At 40.7% G+C, this 21,644-nt stretch overlaps 1 protein-coding gene across 1 annotated transcript in view; it reads left to right on the top strand.

The window, feature by feature from the left end:
* pygl (phosphorylase, glycogen, liver) overlaps positions 1-21,644 on the top strand; it is a 130,943-nt gene that overhangs the window by 91,513 nt on the left and 17,786 nt on the right. Inside the window, exons 13-16 of the mRNA XM_063048653.1 lie at positions 5,887-5,988; positions 6,082-6,229; positions 9,317-9,375; positions 18,096-18,237. Coding sequence (XP_062904723.1) covers positions 5,887-5,988; positions 6,082-6,229; positions 9,317-9,375; positions 18,096-18,237 — 451 coding nt within the window. The remainder of the gene's footprint in view (positions 1-5,886; positions 5,989-6,081; positions 6,230-9,316; positions 9,376-18,095; positions 18,238-21,644) is intronic.

Below are 21,644 nucleotides of genomic sequence, written 5' to 3'. Positions count from 1 at the left end.
TGCTCATCATCGTGCAAGGCCACTGAGAAGGTTCTGGCTAAAAGGGAGACACTGCCTAACGGAGCAGTTGTCAGAATAGTGTGAGGCAGAGTAATAGGGCTTTGGCTCATCGGGGCTTCAGCAAGGATGGGCCTAAGTAAGGTAAGGAAGTACGTTACTTTCATATCTCTTTTTTCCTCTAACTTAAGAATAGTGGGTATGACTGCAAGGCCAGTATTCTACTCTGGATGTTGGATGTGGGATATCTGGCTGAGTTCCAGCCTCCATGATGGCCACATCTGTGCCAGGTGCATCGAGCTGCAGCTCCTATGAGACTGAGTTAGGGAACTGACCTTTGGCTTGTTAGAGAAAGTGAGGAGGTGAGCGATAGGAGCTACAGGTAGGTAGTCACACCGGGCCACAGGAGACAGTTAAGTGGGTGACTGTCAGGAGAGGGAAAGGAGAGTGTCACATAGTGCAGAGCACCCCTGTGGCCATCCCCCTTAATGATAAATACTCTATTTTCTGTTGGGGGGGGTGAGACCTACCTGGAGGAAGCAACAGTGGCCATGCCTCTGGCCCTGTGGCTCAGAAGGGTAGGGAATGGAAGAGGATGGCAGCAGTAATAGGGAACTCAATAGTTAGGGGGACAGATAGGCGATTCTGAGGGCGCGCTAAAGAAACATGAATGGTAGTTTGCCTCCCTGGTGCCAGGGTTCATGATGTTTCTGAATGCATCCACTTTCAATATCCTGAAATGGGAGGGTGAGCAGCCAGAGGTCATGGTACATATTCGTATCAGCGACACAGATTGAAAAAGGGAGGAGGTCCTGAAAGCAGAATACAGGGAGGTAGGAAGGAAGCTGAGAAGCAGGACCTCAAGGATATTAATCACGGGATTGCTGCCTGTGCCATGTGACAATAAGCATTGGAATAGAATGGGGTGGCAGATAAATGCGTGGTTGAAGGACTGGAGCAGGGGGCAGGGATTCAGATTTATGAATCATTGGGACCTCTTCTGAGGCAGCTGTGACCTGTACAAAAAGGCGGGTTGCACTTGAATCCAAGGGGGACTAATATCCTGGTGGGGAGGTTTGCGAGTGCTATTGGGGAGGGTTTAAACTAGATTTCCAGCGGGATGGGAACCGAAGTGAAGAGGCAGAGGATGGGGCAATTGGTGCACAAATAGAGACAGCTTGTAGGGAGTTTGTGAGAAAGGATAGGCTGATGATAGAGCAAAGACGCACTCAGCCTGATAGTTTGAGATGTGTCTATTTTAATGAAAGGAAGATCATAAACAAGGTGGATGAAATTAGAGTATGATCAATACATGGGACTATGACGGTGTGGCCATTACAGGATCTTGAATGTCTCAGGGTCAGGAATGGCTACTGAGTGTGCCAGACTTTACATGTTTTAAAAAGGACAGGGAGGGAAGCAAAAGAGGCGGGGCTGTGGCATTGCCAATCAGGGATAGTGTCATGGCTGCAGAAAAGGAGGAAGTCATGGAGGGATTATCTACTGAGTCATTGTGGGTGGAAGTCAGAAACAGGAAGGGGGCAATAAATCTACTAGGTGTTTTTTTAAAAGATCCCTCCAATAGTAACAGGGACATCGAGGAACAGATAGGGAGGCAAATTCTGGAACGGTGCAATAATAATGCGGTTATTGTGATGGGAGATTTTAACTTTTCTAATATTAACTGGCATCTCCTTAGAGCAAGCAATTTCGATGGGGTGCAGTTTGTTGGGTTTCCTGATGCAATATGTAGATAAGCCAACTAGAGGAGAGGCTGTACTTGATCTGGTATTGGGAAACGAACCTGGTCAAGTGTCAGATCTCTCAGTGAGAGAGCATTTTGGAGTTAGTGATCACAACTCTATCTCCTTTACCATAGTGCTGAAGAGGGATAGGAGCAGACAATTTGGGAAAACATTTAATTGGAGTAGGGGGAAATATGATGCTATTAGGCAGGAACTTGGGAGCAGACGTTCTCAGGGAACTGCATGGCAGAAATGTGCAAATGTTTAGGGAAAATTTGCATGGCATTCTGCATAGGTATGTTCCATTAAGGTAGGGAAAGGATGGTTGGGTAAAAGAACAATGGTTACAAAGGATGTGGAAAATCTAGTTAAGAAGAAAAGAAGAGCTTACGAAAGTTTCAAGAAACTAGAAACTGATAAATTTCTAGAAAATTACAAAGTTGCCAGGAAGGAGCTCAAGAATGAAATTAGGAGAGCTAGAAGGGGCTATGAGAAGGCCTTAGCGAGCAGGATTAAGGAAATCCCCAAGGCATTCTACAAGTATGTGAAGAGCAAGGGGATGAGCCGCATGAGAGTAGGACTAATCAAGAGCGATAGTGGAAACGTATGCATGGAGTTGGAGGAGGTGGCAGAGATACTTAATGAATACTTTGCTTTGGTATTCACCAGGGAAAAGGACCTTGGCAATTGTGGGGATGACAATATAGCAGACTGAAACGCCTGAGCATATTGACATTAAGAAAGAGGATGTGCTAGAGCTTCTGAAAAGCATTAAGTTAGATAAGTCACCGAGATATACCCCAGGCTACTGTGGGAAGCAAGGGAGGAGATTGCTGAGCCTTTGGCGATGACCTTTTTGCATCATCAATAGGGACGGAAGAAGTACCAGAGGATTGGAAGATTGTAAATATTGTTCCTTTGTTCAAGAAAGGGAGTAGAGATAACCCAGGAAATTATAGACCAGTGAGTCTTACTTCAGCGGTGGGCAAGTTATTGGAGAAAATCCTGAGAGACAGGATTTATGAGCATTTGGAGAGACGTAATCTGATTAGGGATAGTCAGTATGGCTTTGTCAAGGGCAGGTTGTGCCTTACAAACCTGACTGGATTCTTTGAGGAAGTAACAAAACACATTGATGAAGGTAGAGCAGTGGATGTAGAGTATATGAATTTCAGTAAGGCATTTGATAAGGTTCCCCATGTAAAGCCCTATCAGAAAGTAAGGAGGCATGGGATCCAAGGAGACCTCACTTTATGAATTCAGAATTGGTTTGCACACAGAAGGCAAAGGGTGGTTGTAGAGGGTTCATATTCTGCATGGAAATTGGTACCCAGCGGTGTTCCACAGGGATCTGTTCTGGGACCCCTTCTCTTAGTGATATTTATATATGATCTGGATGAAGAAGTAGAAGGGTGGGTTACTAAGTTTGCTGATAACACAAAAGTTGGGGTGTTGTGGATAGTCTGGAGGGTTGACAAAGGTTACGGCAGGACATTGATAGGATGCAGAACTGGGCTGAGAAGTGGCAAATGGAGTTCAACCCAGATAGTATGAAGTGGTTCATTTTGGTAGGTCAAATTTGAAGACAGAATATAGTTTTAATGGTAAGACTCTTGGCAGTGTGGAGGATCAGAGAAATTTTAGGGTTAGTGCCAAAGCTGCTGCACAGGTTGAGAGTGTTGTTTAGAAGGCGTACGCTGTGTTGGCATTCATCAGCCATGGGATTGAGTTTAAGAGCCGTGAGGTAATGTTACAGCATATAAGATCTTTTTCAGACCCCACTTGGAGTATTGTGTTCAGTTCTGGTCTCCTTACTACAGGAAGGATGTGGAAACTATAGAAAGAGTGCAGAGGAGATTTACAAGGATGTTGCCTGGATTGAGGAGTGTGCCTTATGAGAATAGGTTGAGGAATCTGGCCTTTTCTCCTTGGAGTGATGGAGGATGAGAGGTGACCTGAAAGAGGTGTATAAAATGATCAGAGGCATTGATTGTGTGGATAGCCAGAAGCTTTTCCCCAGGGCTGAAATGGTTAACAAGAGGGGGCATATTTTAGGGTACTTAGAAGTAGGTACAGTGGGGATGTCAGGGGTAAGTTTTTCACACAGAGCGCGGTGGGTATGTGGAATGCACTGCCAGTGACGGTGGTGGAGGCAGATACAATAGGGTCTTTTAAATGACTCTTAGGTAGGCACATGGAGCTTAGAAAAATAGAGGGCTATGTGGTAGGGTAATTATAGGCAGTTTCTAGAGCTGGCACAACATTGTGGGCCGAAGGGCCTGTAATGTGCTGTGGATTTCTATGTTCTAAATTCCTTGCCTTTAACATATCAGCATCTGTCTTGGGACCAACACTTAGGCATGATAGAGCCTGTACTTTCCTAGAAGTTTGCATAGATTTGGCATGTCACCAAAGACTTTTATAGATGCACAGTGGAGTTTTTCCTAACTGGTTGCACTATGGCCCAGTATAGAAATACCAATACTCAGGAAAGGAAAAAGCTGCGAAAAGTGGTAGATACAGCACAGTCTGTCACAGGCAAGGTCCTCCCCGCCACTGAGTATATTTTCATGGAACTCTGCCATAAGAAAGCAGCATCCATCATCAAAGATCTCTGCCATCCAGGCCATGCCCTCTTCTTGCTACTACCATCCAAGCAGGAGGTACAGAAGCCTTAGATCCTCTACCACCAGCTTCAGGAACAGTTATTACCCTACAACCATCAAACTCCTGAACCAGTGTGGATAACTTCATTCACCACTATGAACCGATTCTACAACCTACAAACACACTTTCAAGGACTCGTTACCACTTATGTTCTCAATATTATTTTTATTTGCACAATTGTCTTCTTTTGCACATTGTTTGTCAGTCTTGTCTGTTTATGTACAGTTTTTCATAAAATTCTGTTGTATTGCTTTTTTCCTGTAAGTGCCTGCAAGAAAAAGAATCAAGGTCGTATATGGTAACATATATGTACTTTGATAATAAATTTACTTTGTACTTTAAACATTATTATGTGCTGAGAGCTGCAGTAATGCCATGTTAGAAACTTAGATACTATTCCTCAAGTTTTCATTGAGCTTTGGAACACCATGGAAGGCCAAAGACAGATGGAGCAGAATGCCATTTACATGAAGCATGCATGAGAAACTATAAGCCATAAATATATAACCCAGCACTTTCAGAATAAAACATTGTAGTTAGATTTTTAACTGATTGGGTAATAGGGCATAGTAATCAAGTGTGATCATTTTGGACATAGAATAAAATTGTGGGCTGAGCAAGTAGAAATTCAAAATGATGCATTTTCAACTTTTATAACAAATGTATTTGAATGTACGTGGATCGCAGCTCCTAGCCTCCTGCCTGGATAATCTATGCATCCCCATCAAACATTGCTTGGGCATGACCAGATTTAAATAAGCCACTATTAGCAGCTGCAATCTCTTCATCCTGGAAAGAGAACATTCTTTCTCTACTATATTTATTTCTTGTTCAGAAATATACAATTTCCGGTGTTTCACAAGATTCATCAGAGTATTTTGCAAAAAGATCTTCATTGTTCAAGCTACATGCAACTGCATTTGCAAGCCACAGTATTTAGCAGCTTAAGATAATATGGGAAAAATCTGTGGCTAAGCAAGTTGAAGTTCTAAATGATACATTTATAATGATTACCCATGATCTTCTGCAACTTGAAGGTCAAATTTACTAAAACATTTAGGAATGTAGTTTTAACATTTTCTATGGGGAGTGAATAGTATAGCTCAAATAAGTGTTAATGGTGGCTTTACAATGAAGACTGCAATTATTTTTTCTTTTAACAAATATAGATATTCAAAGTATTATGAATTACAGAGCTAACAAAATAATATCTATAAAATTATTAATTTGTGTATTTTGATACAGCTTAGAATTAAAAGTAATAATCCTCTGATCATGCTCATACTTAAACTTCAAAAATAAGAAATGTTTGTTTTTCTTGATGTTTATTTGTAGCTTTGATATAATTTTGCATGCATTCTACTTAAATGAAGACTTTTTAAATAACAATCTATTTTAAAGCAACAGGACATATTATAGATCTGTTATAAATATAAGAGAAGTGTAAATTTACTGTGACCCATTTAATACCTTACAGAAAATAGGACCGGGCTATATTAAAGAACTGAGCAAGCTTCAGAAATTGCATGACTTTGTGAATGATGATCAATTCATTCATGAGGTTCTATCAGTGAAAAAGGTATAGAAATTTAAAATATGCAAGTTCTGCATTCTGAAAACTAGTTCTGTGTATACAGGAACAGTTCTTATTGTTCTTATCTTTTATCAATAGGCAAATAAAACAAAACTTGCTTCCATGCTAGAAAACAACTATGGGATTCAAGTCGATATATCCTCCATGTTTGATGTTCATGTGAAACGAATCCATGAGTACAAACGACAACTCATGAATTGCCTTTACGTCATTGTTATGTACAATCGTAAGTCTGAAATCACAAAACCAAGTTTATTCAATTCAAGTTTAATTCTCATTTCAACCATACATGAATACAACCAATTGAAACAGTATTACTATGGGATCAAGGTGCAAAACACATACAAAGCACACATTAAAATAGTATCACAATCACAATAATAGAGTAAAAAAATCTCGTGCCATCAATCCACAGTCAACTACAACTCCTCCAGCCTGGACACCGTGCCCCACTGCCCCCCCAGCCAAGCATTGCAACTTGAGGCCCACTCCACACACATACAAGACTGCAAGCCCATATAGAATATCAGAAAAAATACATCTTCACAAAATATACTTGTAAGTAGTAAGATACCCCCAGCCCAATGAAAACTTCAGTTAACCACAATACCTGGTGGTGGCTGCATCATGCTGTGGGGATGCTTCACTGCAGCAGGCCCTGAAAGGCTTGTGAAGGTAGAGTGTAAAATCGATGCAGCAGAATACAGGGAATCCTGCAGGAAAACCTAATGCAGTCTACAAGAGAACTGCGACTTGGGAGAAGATTTGTTTTCCAGCAAGACAATGACCTCAAGCCAAAGCTACACTTGAATAGCTTAAAGACTACGAAGTTAATATCCTAGAATGGCCAAGTCAGAGTCCAGACCTCAATCCAATTGAGAATTGTGGCTGGACTTAAAAAGGGCTGTTCACTCACAATCCTCATGCAATCTGATAGAGCTTGAGAAGTTCTGTAAAGAAGAATAGGGAAAAATTACAGTGTCCAATGTGCAAAGCTGATAGAGACCAATCCACACAGACCCAAGCCTGTAATTGCTACTAAAGGTGCATCTACTAAATACTGACTTGAGGGAGGGAATACATATGCAATTATTTTGTGTTTAATAATTGTGATAAATTTCAACCAATTTGAAGAAATCTGTTTTTACTTTGACACGAAAGAGTCTTTTCTGTTGATCAGCGTTAAAAAACCCAAATTAAATCCTCAGTCATTCAGTGTTGTAAAACAATAAAACAAGAAAACTTCAAGGGGGGTGGGGGGGTGAATACTTTTTATAGGCATTGTAGTCCAGACCCTTAGTCCATTGAAATCTTCAGTCGACCACAAAAGAGTTTGTCTTCGGCTGAGCGAACACTGTGAGGGTAGCCCCAACTCCAGCCCCGACAGAGTGCACCAGACATCTCTCACCCAGTGGCTATAAAACAGGTAAGGCACTGAGTCCTTTGAATGCTGCCAAAAATCTGCAGCTGACCACAAAAGAGCTTGTCTTCACACAAGCGCACACTGTGGGAGCAGCCCTGACTTCAGCCTGGATACTGTATCACACCGTCCTTGATGGAGTGCCCGGCTCAGTCGCCTCTCTCCCAGTGGCTGCAAAACAGGTGACCCGCAGCTGCTTGTGGCCTAGTCTTTGCCATGACTGAGTCCACGCAGCTCCTCCACCATCCAGCCCTGCTCTTAGCCAATAAGTGAGCAAATCAAACTTGCAGCATACCAGCTTAGTAATGTCCAAAAGGGTCATGCAGTCAAAAGAAAAGAGACCATGACGGCCTCTCACTATTTGACTGTAAGCCTCCATTGACTCAGGCAGCAGCAAATTGCACAGCTCCTTCATTTTTTCCACCAGCAAGCAACTCGCTGATGGTGTAGACCTACAGTACTTTAATGTTTACAGTTCTTAATGTATATGTAAAATAATGAATTATATTGTGACGGTGTGGAAACCATACTTAGATTACATTATTTCCATGTAGAGACTATATCTATAAAATGCTTGAAAGTATCCTGTTCTTAAGCTGTACATGAATTAAAATATTCTCCTTAAAGTTTTTTCCTACACTCTAGTTGGTTGGTTCTGTTAAAAGCATGGGGGCAAAGTTCATTTTCAATTTCCCATTTTTAGGCATAGAACGAATTGAAGAGATCTAAATTTCTGTCATAGATTGTAAAAAGCAAAAGTCACTGGAACTAAATTGTTTGCACATTTTTTTGTATTCAAGAATGTTGTAATAATATTTTAGTGTGCAATTTTTATATAAAAATTAGTACAGTGTGTGGGTTTTGAATAGAAATATAAATAATGTTAGAACTTTATTGTCATTGTTCAGGACAACTTGGTGGCTGTGGGGGTGAATGCAACTAGTCTGTAGTCGTTGAGGCACGTTGCCACTGACTGCTTTAGGACTGGTATGATGGTTGATGTTTTGAAGCATGCAGGGGCCACAGAGAGTGGTTATAGATTTCAGTAAAAACCTCTGCCAGTGGTCAGTGCAGTCACTGAGGACCCTCCCGGGTTTGCTATCTGATCCTGCTGTTCTGCTTGTGTTGATACAGCAGAGGTTACCTCTCACCTTGTGCACTCAGTGTCCGTGCTGTGTCCTCTTCAGGTGTCAAGGCCTCCATCACTGGGTCACTGTTGTCCCTGTCAAACCGAGCAAAGAAATTATTTAGCTCCTCAGCTAGTGAGGTGTCACTGTTTGCAGGCCAGAAGATCTTTCCTTTATAGTCAGTGTCAGATCTGATGCCTTCCCACAAGCATCAGGGGTTGATGGTGTTATTGAAGCATGTCTCTATCTGTTGTTTGTATCTTTACTTAGCAGTTTTTAATGCCTCTTTGAAGGTTTGACCTGGCTTCGCTTATGCTGCAGCATCACTGAATCCTGAGTCCTGAGCAGGTTCTGGACTTCATTGTTCATCCATGGCTTCTGATTCAGGAATACACAGATGTTTTTATTGCGGGTAAAATGGTCTACACAGTATTTGATATAGTGCATGACCACGATGGTGTATTCCTAAGTCAATTCCAGAATCATGTGTTACTTGGCATGCACAGGTTCCAGTCAAAGCAGTCCTGAAGCAGTGATACAGCTCCCTCAGGCCATACTATCACTGACTTCGTTATTGGTTTTGTATTCCTTATTGCTGGTCTGTAGGCTGGGGTTAGAAGTAAAGACAGGAGGTCAGACAGCCCCATTGTTTTCCTTTTATGGCATTTTATACTAATAATAACTGCTAAATGCATGTACAGTTCTTAAACCTAACAGAGACAATATTTATGTTTACATTTCATATTGATTTATATCTTGTATAAAGGAATTAGGAAGGACCCAAACAAGGCATTTGTTCCAAGAACTGTTATGATAGGGGGCAAGGTAAGGTTTATTTCTTTATTTATTTTTCTGCTACAACTATCACAGCACTTTTCCCCAATCCCAACAAGTGCTTACTTAGATTGTTTGTGGTTCTTTGTGATATTCCATGCTAATCTCAAACTGTAATTTGTACCAGAGGAAGAGATGTAGTGTGAATATGTTATTTAACTTAATTGGCCAAATATTATTCTTATACCAACTAAATTATTTAACTTAAATGCACAGAGAACCTTGCACCTTCAGGAGATCTGGTGTGGGTTTATCGTGATGTATGACTTAGTAGCACACCAGGGTTTACACTTGAGTAGACAAAAATTACAAGTGAAATTTTTTGAGAATGTCCTTGTTTTTTCTTTAAGCACTTTCCCCAATCTTTATGAAAATCACAGAAAAACTGTAGGAGCTGGAAAACAAACAAAAACAGAAAGTAGTGGAAAAACTCAGCAAGGCAAAAAGTATGGGGAAAGAAAAATGGTGACTGTTCTGAGTTTATGACCCTTTGTCAGAACAGTTCTTGCTTTTGTTCCCCAATCTCTAATGGTCTGGGAACACAAAATATTCATTAAAAATTACAGTTGTATTGCTTTAAGACATTGACATGCTTTTTTGAAACAAATGTGTTTTTGTGGTAATAAAATGTATTTTACAAAGCTGTCATCAACATTAAACCACACATGATGAAATGCACCTATTATATAAATTCTTTCTCATATGTATTACTTTTACTCAAGCCCTGCCAGAAAGCCAGTTTTAATATTAATTTTGATCCAAATCGGTCCCAAATAACTAAGCCATGTTCTTCAAGGTATCTATTAAGCTTTACTGTAACAAGAGATTTTTGTCATGCATTTCTGCTGATGTCTGATGTTTATTGACTGTAAATTCTGTGTAAGTTTATGTAAAGTTTTTAGTTTTAATAATTATACACAGCTCTGTGCAAAGTGCTGCTTTTTATTCAGATGGGGGCAAATAAAGACTTGGGGAAGTAGTGTTAGAAGATCAGAATCAGACATCATTGTAGGCACCTATTTCTTGTTGGGGATCAGTTAACCTACATTAAGAATCGTAGCTCAAAACTTGCAAGTTATCTGGCAGAAAGGGGATGTTATATAAGAACAATTTTATTAGGTCCCAGTGAATGCTGTTAAAATTCAAGTTACTTTGATTACAGAGCTGTGAGTTTATTTCTTTGCATGTGTGGAATATTTGGAAATTGAATGAGATATAGTGATGGACCTTGGCAAACAACTTGTAAACTGAATTCCTTATGAGACTGTGTGAAGAGAAGTTTTCCCTTCACTGGGGGCTGACGAGTCATTTTTCTGTCTACCTTACAGTACAGCAATCCCTCATGAGGCCGTTGAGTCCAGGCCTCACACTGTTGAAAATTGGTGTTCAAATTTGGCTTCGATCATTATGCCTTCCTGATTCTATCTTTAATGCCTCAGTTCTTCTGCTATTGATTACCTTAGTCGTGACTATTTCAATGTACTTCTACCCAGCTTTATTAGTTCTGTTTTTCTTTCAAGGTTAAGCCACCCAGAAAATAAAATCACATTGAATTTTATTCATGTTAACTTTTTCATTGGTAACATGCATTAGCTCCTAATTAACCAGTGCTTCTAGTCTAAATTTTCACCCTTATTGTCAGACCACCAACCCCTCCCTGACCAATAGCTTTCAATTTTGTATGCTTAATTTTATCCAGCCATATAACCTGCAAAATTATCTGCCCTTCTATCATTCTGGCCTCTTAATTATCTTTGAATGTTATTGCTGTACCCAAGTTAGCTTTCTCTGTGGTGCTCAGTCCCCAACATATGGAATTTCCTCCCTGAATATCTGCATCTTGTCGCATCAGAATAGGTAGTTTTTCTATAGGGAAAATTTAACCCAGTTAGTCTTTGTACAATGTGACGTTGCATAATAAGATTTCCTATTCCAATAAGCTATAAACAGAACAAAAAATGCAGATTTCTTTCTAAGGCTGCAATACAGAATTCAAATATTGTTCCTGAAAACATTTTCGGGAAGAATGAATTCTTGCCCGTAGTATGAATGAGCGGGCTTTCTTTCTCTGGATTGTCAATATTGGCAGATGCGACTAGTGCAAATCTTTCAAGAGGGCCACACCTTGTGGTTTGAAGGCTTGTGTGCCTCAATGATCCAGGGAGCTACATTGGCTGGAGTCAGGGCTTTATGCTTTGGCATTTGGTAGGTTCAGCCATGCCAAACATGTCAAAGGGTAGAGGCCAGATTAAAAGTGGCCCATCGGTTCTCCAGGTTTGGGGGTTCAGCTCAGGGCTAACAACCCTGACTGGTAAAACAAAATTGTTACAGAAACAACAATGAGGAATCCTACACCTGAGTGCAATGGTATTCCCAAGTCTCCAACTGGGATTTGCGTGACTGACAGTACTGAAAACTAACAGGAAGTGACTGACATGATGAAAGAACCCCCGACCACCGCCAGAGATGGAGGACCTTCATTGCTGCCCTAAATGCCAGTGGCATAATGGGCAGACAAACAGACTAGTGTAAATGCAGTGACGTCCAATCATGAACCATTTTCAACTACCATTTCCAACTTCCATTGGATTAAATTAGTAACAAGCTATATTGTGCTAAGCTTCAAGAAAGGAAATGGGGATTATTCTGGAAATTATAGAGGGGCAAGTCTCACATCAGTGATAAGGAAACTATTGGAGAAGCTTCTTAAGGATACGGTTTATAAGTATTTGGAAACCTTGGCCTAATAAGGACAGTCAGCATAACTTAGTAACTTGATTTAAGTTTCTGAAGGTGACAAAAGGTGAGTGATGAGGTTAGAACAATGGATGTTGTTTACGTGCATCTTAGTAAGGCATTCAACAAGGTGGGCTATTCCAGAAAATTAAGATGCATGGGCTCCACATTTGGATTCAGATTTGGCCTGCCCATAAATGACAAGATAGTGGTTGTGGGTCTTACTCTGGCTAGAGATCCATGACTAGTGATTTTCCACAGGGATCTGTACTGAAGCCTTTAATGTTTACTATATAAAAAATGATTTGGATGAAAATATGAATGGTTGGGTTAGTAAGTTCATAGATGACACAAAACTGGTGACATTGTGGATAGTGTACAACAGTGATTCCCAACAAGGATGGTTATATATCCTAAGGAGGTGTTAGGGGAAATAGATGTTGTTGGGGGGGGGTGCATTCAAGATTCTTGGGGGGAAACAGTAAGCAGCACCCTAACGAGGCCTGAGACCTGACCTACTGTTAGTAGAGCAGGGACTTCCAAAAAAAAGAATGAGGCAATGGAACACAGGAAGAACCATAGTTCTGCAGGCGGCAAACACTCATTGTCACAACATGTCTGAAACACAGCAATCTCCTTCGACTATTACAGCCAATCAAATCTTATTGAAGATGCATAATCTAGCAACCAGGGTGCCCAACAGTTTCCCCTTGACTTGCGGCATGGAACAAGTTCATGCAATTTAACAGTTTGACACAAAGGAAGATGTTTCTGGTGGTTGGAGGTGAATCATCTCATCCTCAGGATTTCCTCAGGGAAGTGTCCTAAGTCCAATGATCTTCAGCTGCTTCCTCAATGACCTTGCTTCCGTCACAAGGTCAGAAGCAGGGATGTTCGTAGATGACTGCGCAATGGCCTGCACCATTCACGACTCCTCAGATAGTGAAGCAGTTCATACCCAAATATAGTAGGAGCTGAACAATATCCAGCCTTGGGCTGACAAATGGCAAGTAACATTTGAGCCACGCAAGTACCAGATGATGACCATCTCCAACAAGAGAGGCTCTAACCATTGTCCCTTGACATTCAGTGAGATTACCATCATTGAATCCCCTTCTATCAACATCCTAGAGGTTACCATTGGCAGGAAACTGACTGGTCTAGCCAGATAAACACTGTGGCTACCAGATCAGAGGCTAGGAATCTTGCGGCGTGTAACTCACCTCCTGACCCCCACAAAGCCTGTCCACCATCTACAAGGCTCAGGTTAGGTTTGTAATGGAATACTCGCTACTCACCTGGATGAGTACAGCTCCGTCAACACTTAAGAAGCTTGACACCATGCAGTACAAGGCAGCCCACTTGATTGGTACTCCTTCCACAAGCATCCAATCCCTTCACCAGCGACGAACAGTTGCAGCACTGTGTACTATTTACAAGATGCACTGCAACAATACACCAAAGTTCCTAAGCCAGCACCTTCCAGACCCATGAACACTACCCTCTAGAAGGACGAGAAAAGCAGATACCTGGGAACATCACCGCATGAAAATCCGCCCTCCAAGCACTCACCATCCTGACTTGGAAACATATCGCCGTTCCTTCATTGTCGCTGGGTCAAGATCATGGAATTCCCTCCCTAACAGCACTGTGGGTATAGTTACACCTCAGGGACTACAGTGGTTCAAGAAGGCAGCTCATCGCCACCTTCTCAAGGGCAACTAGGGATGGGCAATAAATGCCTGCTTAGCTGGCGACACCCACATCCTGTAAATGAATAAATAGAAAGAAGTGGGTAAGTCAATTACACCCTCTCAACTCTCTCTGAAGATCTACGGAAAACAGATTGCACAATGATACAGTGCAGGCCAGAACCAAATGGCTAAATAGAGCCAATCAGTGAACCTGCCAACCCCGGGGATTCCTCTTGAACTTTTCAAAGCAGCTTGGGCTTCATATGTACATTGAAGAACCATCTTTGGGGATTATGAGACCTTAAGTGACTGGTTAATTGAACTGCAAACAACAGGAATTCTGCAGATGCTGGAAATTCAAGCAACACACATCAAAGTTGCTGGTGAACGCAGCAGGCCAGGCAGCATCTGTAGGAAGAGGTGTAATCGACGTTTCAGGCCGAGACCCTTCGTCAGGACTAACTGAAGGAAGAGTGAGTAAGGGATTTGAAAGTTGGAGGGGGAGGGGGAGATCCAAAATGATAGGAGAAGACAGGAGGGGGAGGGATAGAGCCAAGAGCTGGACAGGTGATAGGCAAAAGGGGATACGAGATAAGTAACATCGACCTCCCTAACTTCCGCTAAGGCCCCACCTCCCCCTCGTACCCCATCTGTTACTTATTTTTATGCACACATTCTTTCTCTCACTCTCCTTTTTCTCCCTCTGTCCCTCTGAATATACCTCTTGCCCATCCTCTGGGTCCCCCCCCCTTGTCTTTCTTCCCAGACCTCCTGTCCCATGATCCTCTCGTATCCCCTTTTGCCTATCACCTGTCCAGCTCTTGGCTCTATCCCTCCCCCTCCTGTCTTCTCCTATCATTTTGGATCTCCCCCTCCCCCTCCAACTTTCAAATCCCTTGCTCACTCTTCCTTCAGTTAGTCCTGACGAAGGGTCTTGGCCTGAAACGTCGACTGCACCTCTTCCTACAGATGCTGCCTGGCCTGCTGCGTTCACCAGCAACTTTGATGTGTGTTGGTTAATTGAACTGACTGGAATAGTATAAAGTTAGCTTGCCGAACACCAGCTCTATCCCAACTAACATTCAGATCCAATCTGAATCCTTGTCAATGTAATTTATGCTATTATCGTCTTCATCTTCCCATCACAGTTCCTTTGCACACTGCTACCATTGTTCCATCCATGTTGACTTGCTGCCATCGTTAACATCAGACAGGCATTCCCAGTTTGTGTTAATCTTTTATTTTGATTTGGCCCCATTAATTTTGGATAAGTACGTACAGCGCGATCTCTAAGAGTCGAAAGGTGGTGAAGTCTTAAATTCTAAACCTGCTAAGAAACAGAAACTACAGAAAGTGCATCAGATAGAGGCTTCAGTGCAATGAACCACACACAAAAAAACAGATACCGCTTGGACATTGTTATGCATTGGGACTTAAGGCTGTCACAACTTGAACCAAATATTTCAACTCTTGCTAAAAACCATCAGGCTCAAGGATCACATTGATATTAAATAAGACAAATAAAATTTAAAGCAGAATCATTTTTCTCATGTTACCATATGGTAGACATGTTTTTACACTATGGGGGCACCAGAAAGTATATTGTGCCTAAGAGCGGTGTAGGCAAGTATGAAGGTGCTTTAGCAGGGCATTTAGCTAAAAAAAAAGTTGGGAAACAGTGGTGTAGAATATTGTCAAAGCGGGATATACCATTTGTAGATCAGTTGCAAATATGGGCAGAAAAATGACAAATGAGTATAATCTAGGCAGGTTTGAATACGTGGAATTCATTGCCACAGACTACTCTGGAGGCCAAGTCATTGGGTATGTTAAAAGTGGAGTTTGCTATGTTCTTGATTAGTAAGGGTGTCAAAGGTTACGGAGAGAAGGCAGGAGAAAGGGATTGGGAGGGAAAATAAATCAGCTGTGATCAAGTGGCGGAGCAGGCTCAATGGGCTGAATGTCCTAGTTCTGCTCCCATGTCTTATGGTGTGAGGTGCTGTAGTTTAGGAGATCATACGTAAAGGTACGGATCATGGCTAAACCCTTAAGAGTGTTGATGCACAAAGGGATTATAGGGTGGGTAAAGGTGGCAAATGGCATGCTTGCCTTTATCAGTTGAGGCACCGAGTTCAAGAATCAGGAAGTTATATTTCAGATTCATAAAACTCTCGTTAGGCTGTGTCAGGCATATTGTCTTCAATTCTGTTCACTCTATTACAGGAAGGATATGGAGGTGTTGGAGAGAGTGCAAAAGAGGTTTATCAGGATACTTCCTGGTTTTGAGAGCACATGTTCTAACGAGAGGTTGGAAAAACTAGCATTTTTATTTTGTTTGGAGCAGCAGAGGCTGAAAGGAGACCAAATAGAAGTTTGTAAGATTATGAAAACCATAGTAGACAGCCAGTATCTTTTTGCCAGGGTCAAAATATCTAATGTTAGAGGACTTGCATTTAAGGTAAGAGTGGTAAATTCAAAGGAGATGAGCAGGGCACATTTTTTAAAACATTAGTGGATGCCTGGAATACACAACCAGGATGGCAATGGAGGAAAATGCATTAAAGGCATTTAAGAGGTTCTTAAATAGGCACATGAATATGCAAAGAATGGAAAGATACAGACCATGCTCAAACAGAAGGGATTAGTTTAATTTGGTATCAGCAGTTTTTTTTTTTGTTTGCTACTAAATAGACTGAATTTTAAGAATTCAACAAAGCATAAAACTTCAAGGCAAGAGTTAAAAATTTGGGATCACTGGCTAGCACAAGTGATCAAAGCAAGAGAGAAAGGAGACATTGTTACATTTTCAGTTCATAGCACAAGAGTTCTAAAATACCTATCCCGATCCAACTGGAAATAGTGGACATTCCATATCGCAACAAAGGAAAATAAACAGTCCTATACCAGAATTATCACACGTGTGGCCCAACACAATTTGTGTCTGTTGCTGAAGATTTTCAGCATCTACGGAATCTTATGTTTATGTTCATATTTCCATGTGATCTTTTCTGCTGAATAGTGACATGCAAGGAGTTTAGAGTCATTGTTGCTTTTGCTTTGAAACTTACAATCTCTTCCTTGTTTCATTCAATGTAACTCCTAGTAACGATACAATTAAGATGTCCAAAACAAGAGCCCAGTCTTTCATAAGTACTAACACTTCATGCTACATCACCCCTCACTGTATTAGACCAAGATTTTATTGTCTGCCACTGTCTCATAACACTTACAAGCTACAGTATATATTGATCACTTAACATGAACTATTATACTTACTTTGTATCATTAAGCTGGGATATTAATTACCTGCAGACTTGAAAACTGGTCAGGTTTTCCTGACTCCCTTTGTAAACATGGAGAATGACCTCTTCCGTGCCATTGTTGATGTCTGGAGATGTGCTGCAATACGTTGTAAAGTCTCTTTGTATTTTTTTTGCATATACTCCAGATGTCTCATTTTTACTTTACAGCCAATTAAAAGGCTCATTTTTTCCTTTACAACCAATTAAAAGGCTATCCGCTTCTCTTCCAGATCTGTACTTGTTTTTCCAACTTCTTCACTTATTATCTCCATTCCCAAACTTGAGGTCATCTCTTGTCTTTACAAGCAATCATTTCCCAAATTGTTTGTAACAAGCTAAACGGACAAATTGCATTTGTTCAGTTGTACTGCACTGATCACTCACAATCACTCCATTTATCTCATGCACCTGAGTCAGAACTTTTAACCAAGCTAACACCTTGACTGGACAACCTTTGGCGGTAATGCACCATTAAGCTGGATGCCAACCGCCGTAAAACAAGATACAGACAGACAGACTGGACAACCTAGAGCCTGTTGAGATACTTAACATCTTTCTCTGGTTATCATATCATTCTGTCTTTGATTCACAAATTACCTTGTCCATTAATAGCCTCAGGTACTCTTTACAGCTTATTAGTTAATTATATTAATCCATCCAGAAGTAATTGTGCTATCATGGTTTTCTTTTTGGGCCACTGAGTTTAACTGGGGAAAAAGGAAGCACTTTTCTCTGCTTACTCTCTGTCTGCATTGCTCTCTGTCTTGAAACAATTCCACACTAGATTTGAGTGTTATTAAATTGTCTGGTGAATTTTAAAACATATGTGCTAATTAAGAGAATATTCCAGTATGTTTTGTGGACAAAATATTCAGTATTCCCTTAACTTTTAGTATTAATTAAATTCAACCGTTCAAGATTAAAATAAAACAGACTTTTTTAACAGACTCATATGTTACCGAATTTCTTTCTTTCCTAGGCTGCTCCTGGCTATCATATGGCTAAATTGATTATTAAACTTATCACATCTGTGGCACAAGTTGTGAATAATGACCCTGTAGTTGACAAGAAGTTGAAGGTCATTTTTCTGGAAAATTACAGAGTTTCACTGGCCGAGAAAGGTACTATTAAATGGCAAAATTATATTTCTGTTCATTTATTTGTTAATTTTTTCAGTTGTGATAAAATATTTTGCAACTAGTATAGAGTATATTCATCATAGAAAATATCAACAAAATTATTTGAATATGGAATGGAGTATAATACATAAAAGAAAATAGAGTAGGTCTTGGGGAGATAAAAAGGACCCAAATTGCGATAAAGTGTTTTCATCACTTTAGTACAATCACATTCAAAAATGAGTTTTCTTTCCTCTTATATTTTTTCTATTTGTTTTTGATAATCATACCTTTCTTTTATGAGTAATTTTAATGGATTTTTATTTAATTTGTTTATTCATACATAAGATTTGACTTCCGAGTTACAAACCTTCTGTTCATAATTTTCTAATGCTTAGGTTTTAATGAAAGGATAAAAAACACAAACTTAGAACACTGAATTCACAGAGTCAAGAGTGTTGGATTAGATTTTTTTTGACTGTTTAATTTATTTTCTTTGCAGCTTCACGTTAATTATTTGCTTGTACTTTACATTGATACGTCTAACTGTATAGTATGCTTCCTAGTGATCATAGTATGTATATGCAGTTGTTCAGTGTGTTCTCTAGTGGTTACATTGGTATGATTCTAGAAAGTCCTGGAAGCTTCTCTGATGTTGTATTATTTGAACAGGGCTTTCTCATTCATTGATTCAACTGTACATTTGAATGGAGTTTTTCTTATCTTCAGTACTGTGCAGAAGTCTTAGGTGCTCTGTGTGTGTGTATATATTTTGTATTTACACAGGGAGGGAGTGCCGGGTTGGTGGGGGGAGGGAGGGGGATGGCACGTGTACAGACACACCCAGCCCTGAGACACCAGGCAAGGTCATTAGATTCCAAACAATTGGTTTATTATCTTTAAAGAGAGTCAACCCTTGCAAGGCAGTAGATCCCAATGGAGTATCTGGTAAGGCTCTGAAAACATGTGCCAACCAACTAGCAGGAGTATTCAAGGACACTTTCAACTTCTTACTGCTACAGGCAGAAGTTCCCACATGCTTCAAAATGGCAACAATTATACCAGTGCCAAAGAAGAATAATGTGGACTGCCTTAACGACTATTGCCTGGTAGCACTCACATCGACAGTGATGAAATGCTTTGAGAGGTTGGTTATGACTAGACTGAACTCCTGCCTCAGCAAGGACCTGGACCCATCGCAATTTGCCTATCCTTACAATAGGTCAATAGCAGACACAATCTCCAGGGCTCTCCACACAGCTTTAGATCACCTAGACAACACAACACCTACATCAGGATGCTGTTCATCGACTATAGCTCAGCATTTAATACCATCATTCCCACAATCCTGATTGACAAGTTGCAGAACCTGGGCCTCTATACCTCCCTCTGTAATTGGATCCTCGACTTCCTAACCAGAAGACCACAGTCTGTGCAGATTGGTGATAACATATCCTCTTCGCTGACAATCAACACTGACGCACCTCAGGGGTGTGTGCTTAGCCCACTGCTGTATACACATGACTGTGTGGCTAGGCATAGCTCAAATACCATCTACAAATTTGCTGACGATACAACCATTGTTGGTAGAATCTCAGGTGGTGACGAGAGGGCGTACAGGAGTGAGATATGCCAACAAGTGGAATGGTGCTGCAGCAACAACCTGGCACTCAATGTCAATAAGACGATCGAGCTGATTGTGGACTTCAGGAAGGGTAAGACAAAGCAATACATACTAATCCCCATACAGGGATCAGAAATGGAGAGAGTCAGCAGCTTCAAGTTCCTGGGTTTCAAGATCTGAGGATCTAACCTGGTCCCAACATATTGATGTTGTCATAAAGAAGGCAAGACAGCAGCTATACTTTATTAGGAGTTTGAAGGGATTTGGCATGTCAACAGATACACTCAAAAACTTCTATAGTTGTACCATGGAGAGCATTCTAACAAGCTGCATCACTGTCTGGTATGGAGGGCCTACTGCATAGACCAAAAGAAACTGCAGAAGGTTGTAATTCTAGTCAACTCCATCTTGGGCACTAGCCTACAAAGTACCCAGGACATCTTTAGGGAGTGGTGTCTCAGAAAGGCAGCGTCCATAATTAAAGACCTCCAGCACCCAGGGCATGCCCTTTTCTCGCTGTTACCATCAGGTAGGAGATACAGAAGCCTGAAGGCACACACTCAGTGATTTGGGAACAGCTTCTTCCCCTCTGCCAACCGATTCCTAAATGGACATTGAAGCTTTGGACACTACCTCACTTTTTAAAATTATGAGTATTTCTGTTTTTGTACATTTAAAAAAAAATCTATTCAATATATGCAATTGATTTACTTGTTTATTTATTAATATGTTTTAATTTTTTTTATCTCTCTGCTGGATTATGTATTGCATTGAACTGATGCTGCTAAGTTAACAAATTTCACGTCGCATGCCGGTGATAATAAACCTGATTCTGATTCATTACAGAATGCCTGTCTAGTGCTTCCCGCTCCTTCCCCTCTTCCGCAACAATGATCCCCCCTCTCCCTGCCTCCTTCCCACCTCAGTTTACAATAGAGACCCAAGTCAGAATCAGATTTATCATCACACACAGATGTAATGATTTTTTTGCAGCAGCTGTATAGTGCAATACATAAAATTACTGTATAAGTGTTGTTCAACAGTGTTAGGTACCCTAGCTATAAATATGTGCCTAATACTTTTGCATAGTATTGTATGTTATTATACACAGTACTGTGTGCTGCTCCACATTGAGCACTGTATTTTGACTTCAGCCTTTTCCTTTTCACTCTCCCTCCCTTCAGTTAGTAGGTTGTCCATTTTCCAACTCTCTTTGTTCTGTTAACACTTAATAAAATGATAGTGAAGCAACAACTTTTGTGCCTTTTTCCTGACTTCTGAAAGAACCTTGGATTAAAAACTTCAAAATCCAACAATTGGTATAGTCGGCAAGCACAATTATGAAGTTTTAAAGACCTTGAAGAATTGCAGACAAAGTAAGAAATGTTTAGCGCACAAAGGACACATGAGCTTCCTCCATTTCAAACTGTCTGAGAGAAAACCTAGCTCTGGCTTCAATACATCATCAGGTAGAAGTATGATTGAGGAAACTACTGTGTTGCTATTTTGAAAAAAACATTTGTAAAAACAAAATACAAGCTGCTGGAGCCACAGGCAAACCGGTATAGCACAGATTAAGTATGCAAACTAGTAGAGCATTTAAAAAAATAAATAAATAAAGCAGTGGAGCACAAAATGGAGTATGTGAGACCAAAGGCACACAGACCAGATGAACTGCACCCTAAGGTTCTGAAAGAAGTAGCAGTAGAGATTGTGGAGGCATTAGTAATGATCTTTCAAAAATCATTGGACTCAGGCATGGTGCCAGAGGACTGGAAAATTGCAT

Source organism: Mobula hypostoma, chromosome 1, assembly GCF_963921235.1.
Source record: "Mobula hypostoma chromosome 1, sMobHyp1.1, whole genome shotgun sequence".
NCBI lineage: Eukaryota > Metazoa > Chordata > Chondrichthyes > Myliobatiformes > Myliobatidae > Mobula > Mobula hypostoma.
Note: the sequence above shows the minus strand (reverse complement) of the source record. Positions and strands in the feature narration are given on the sequence as shown.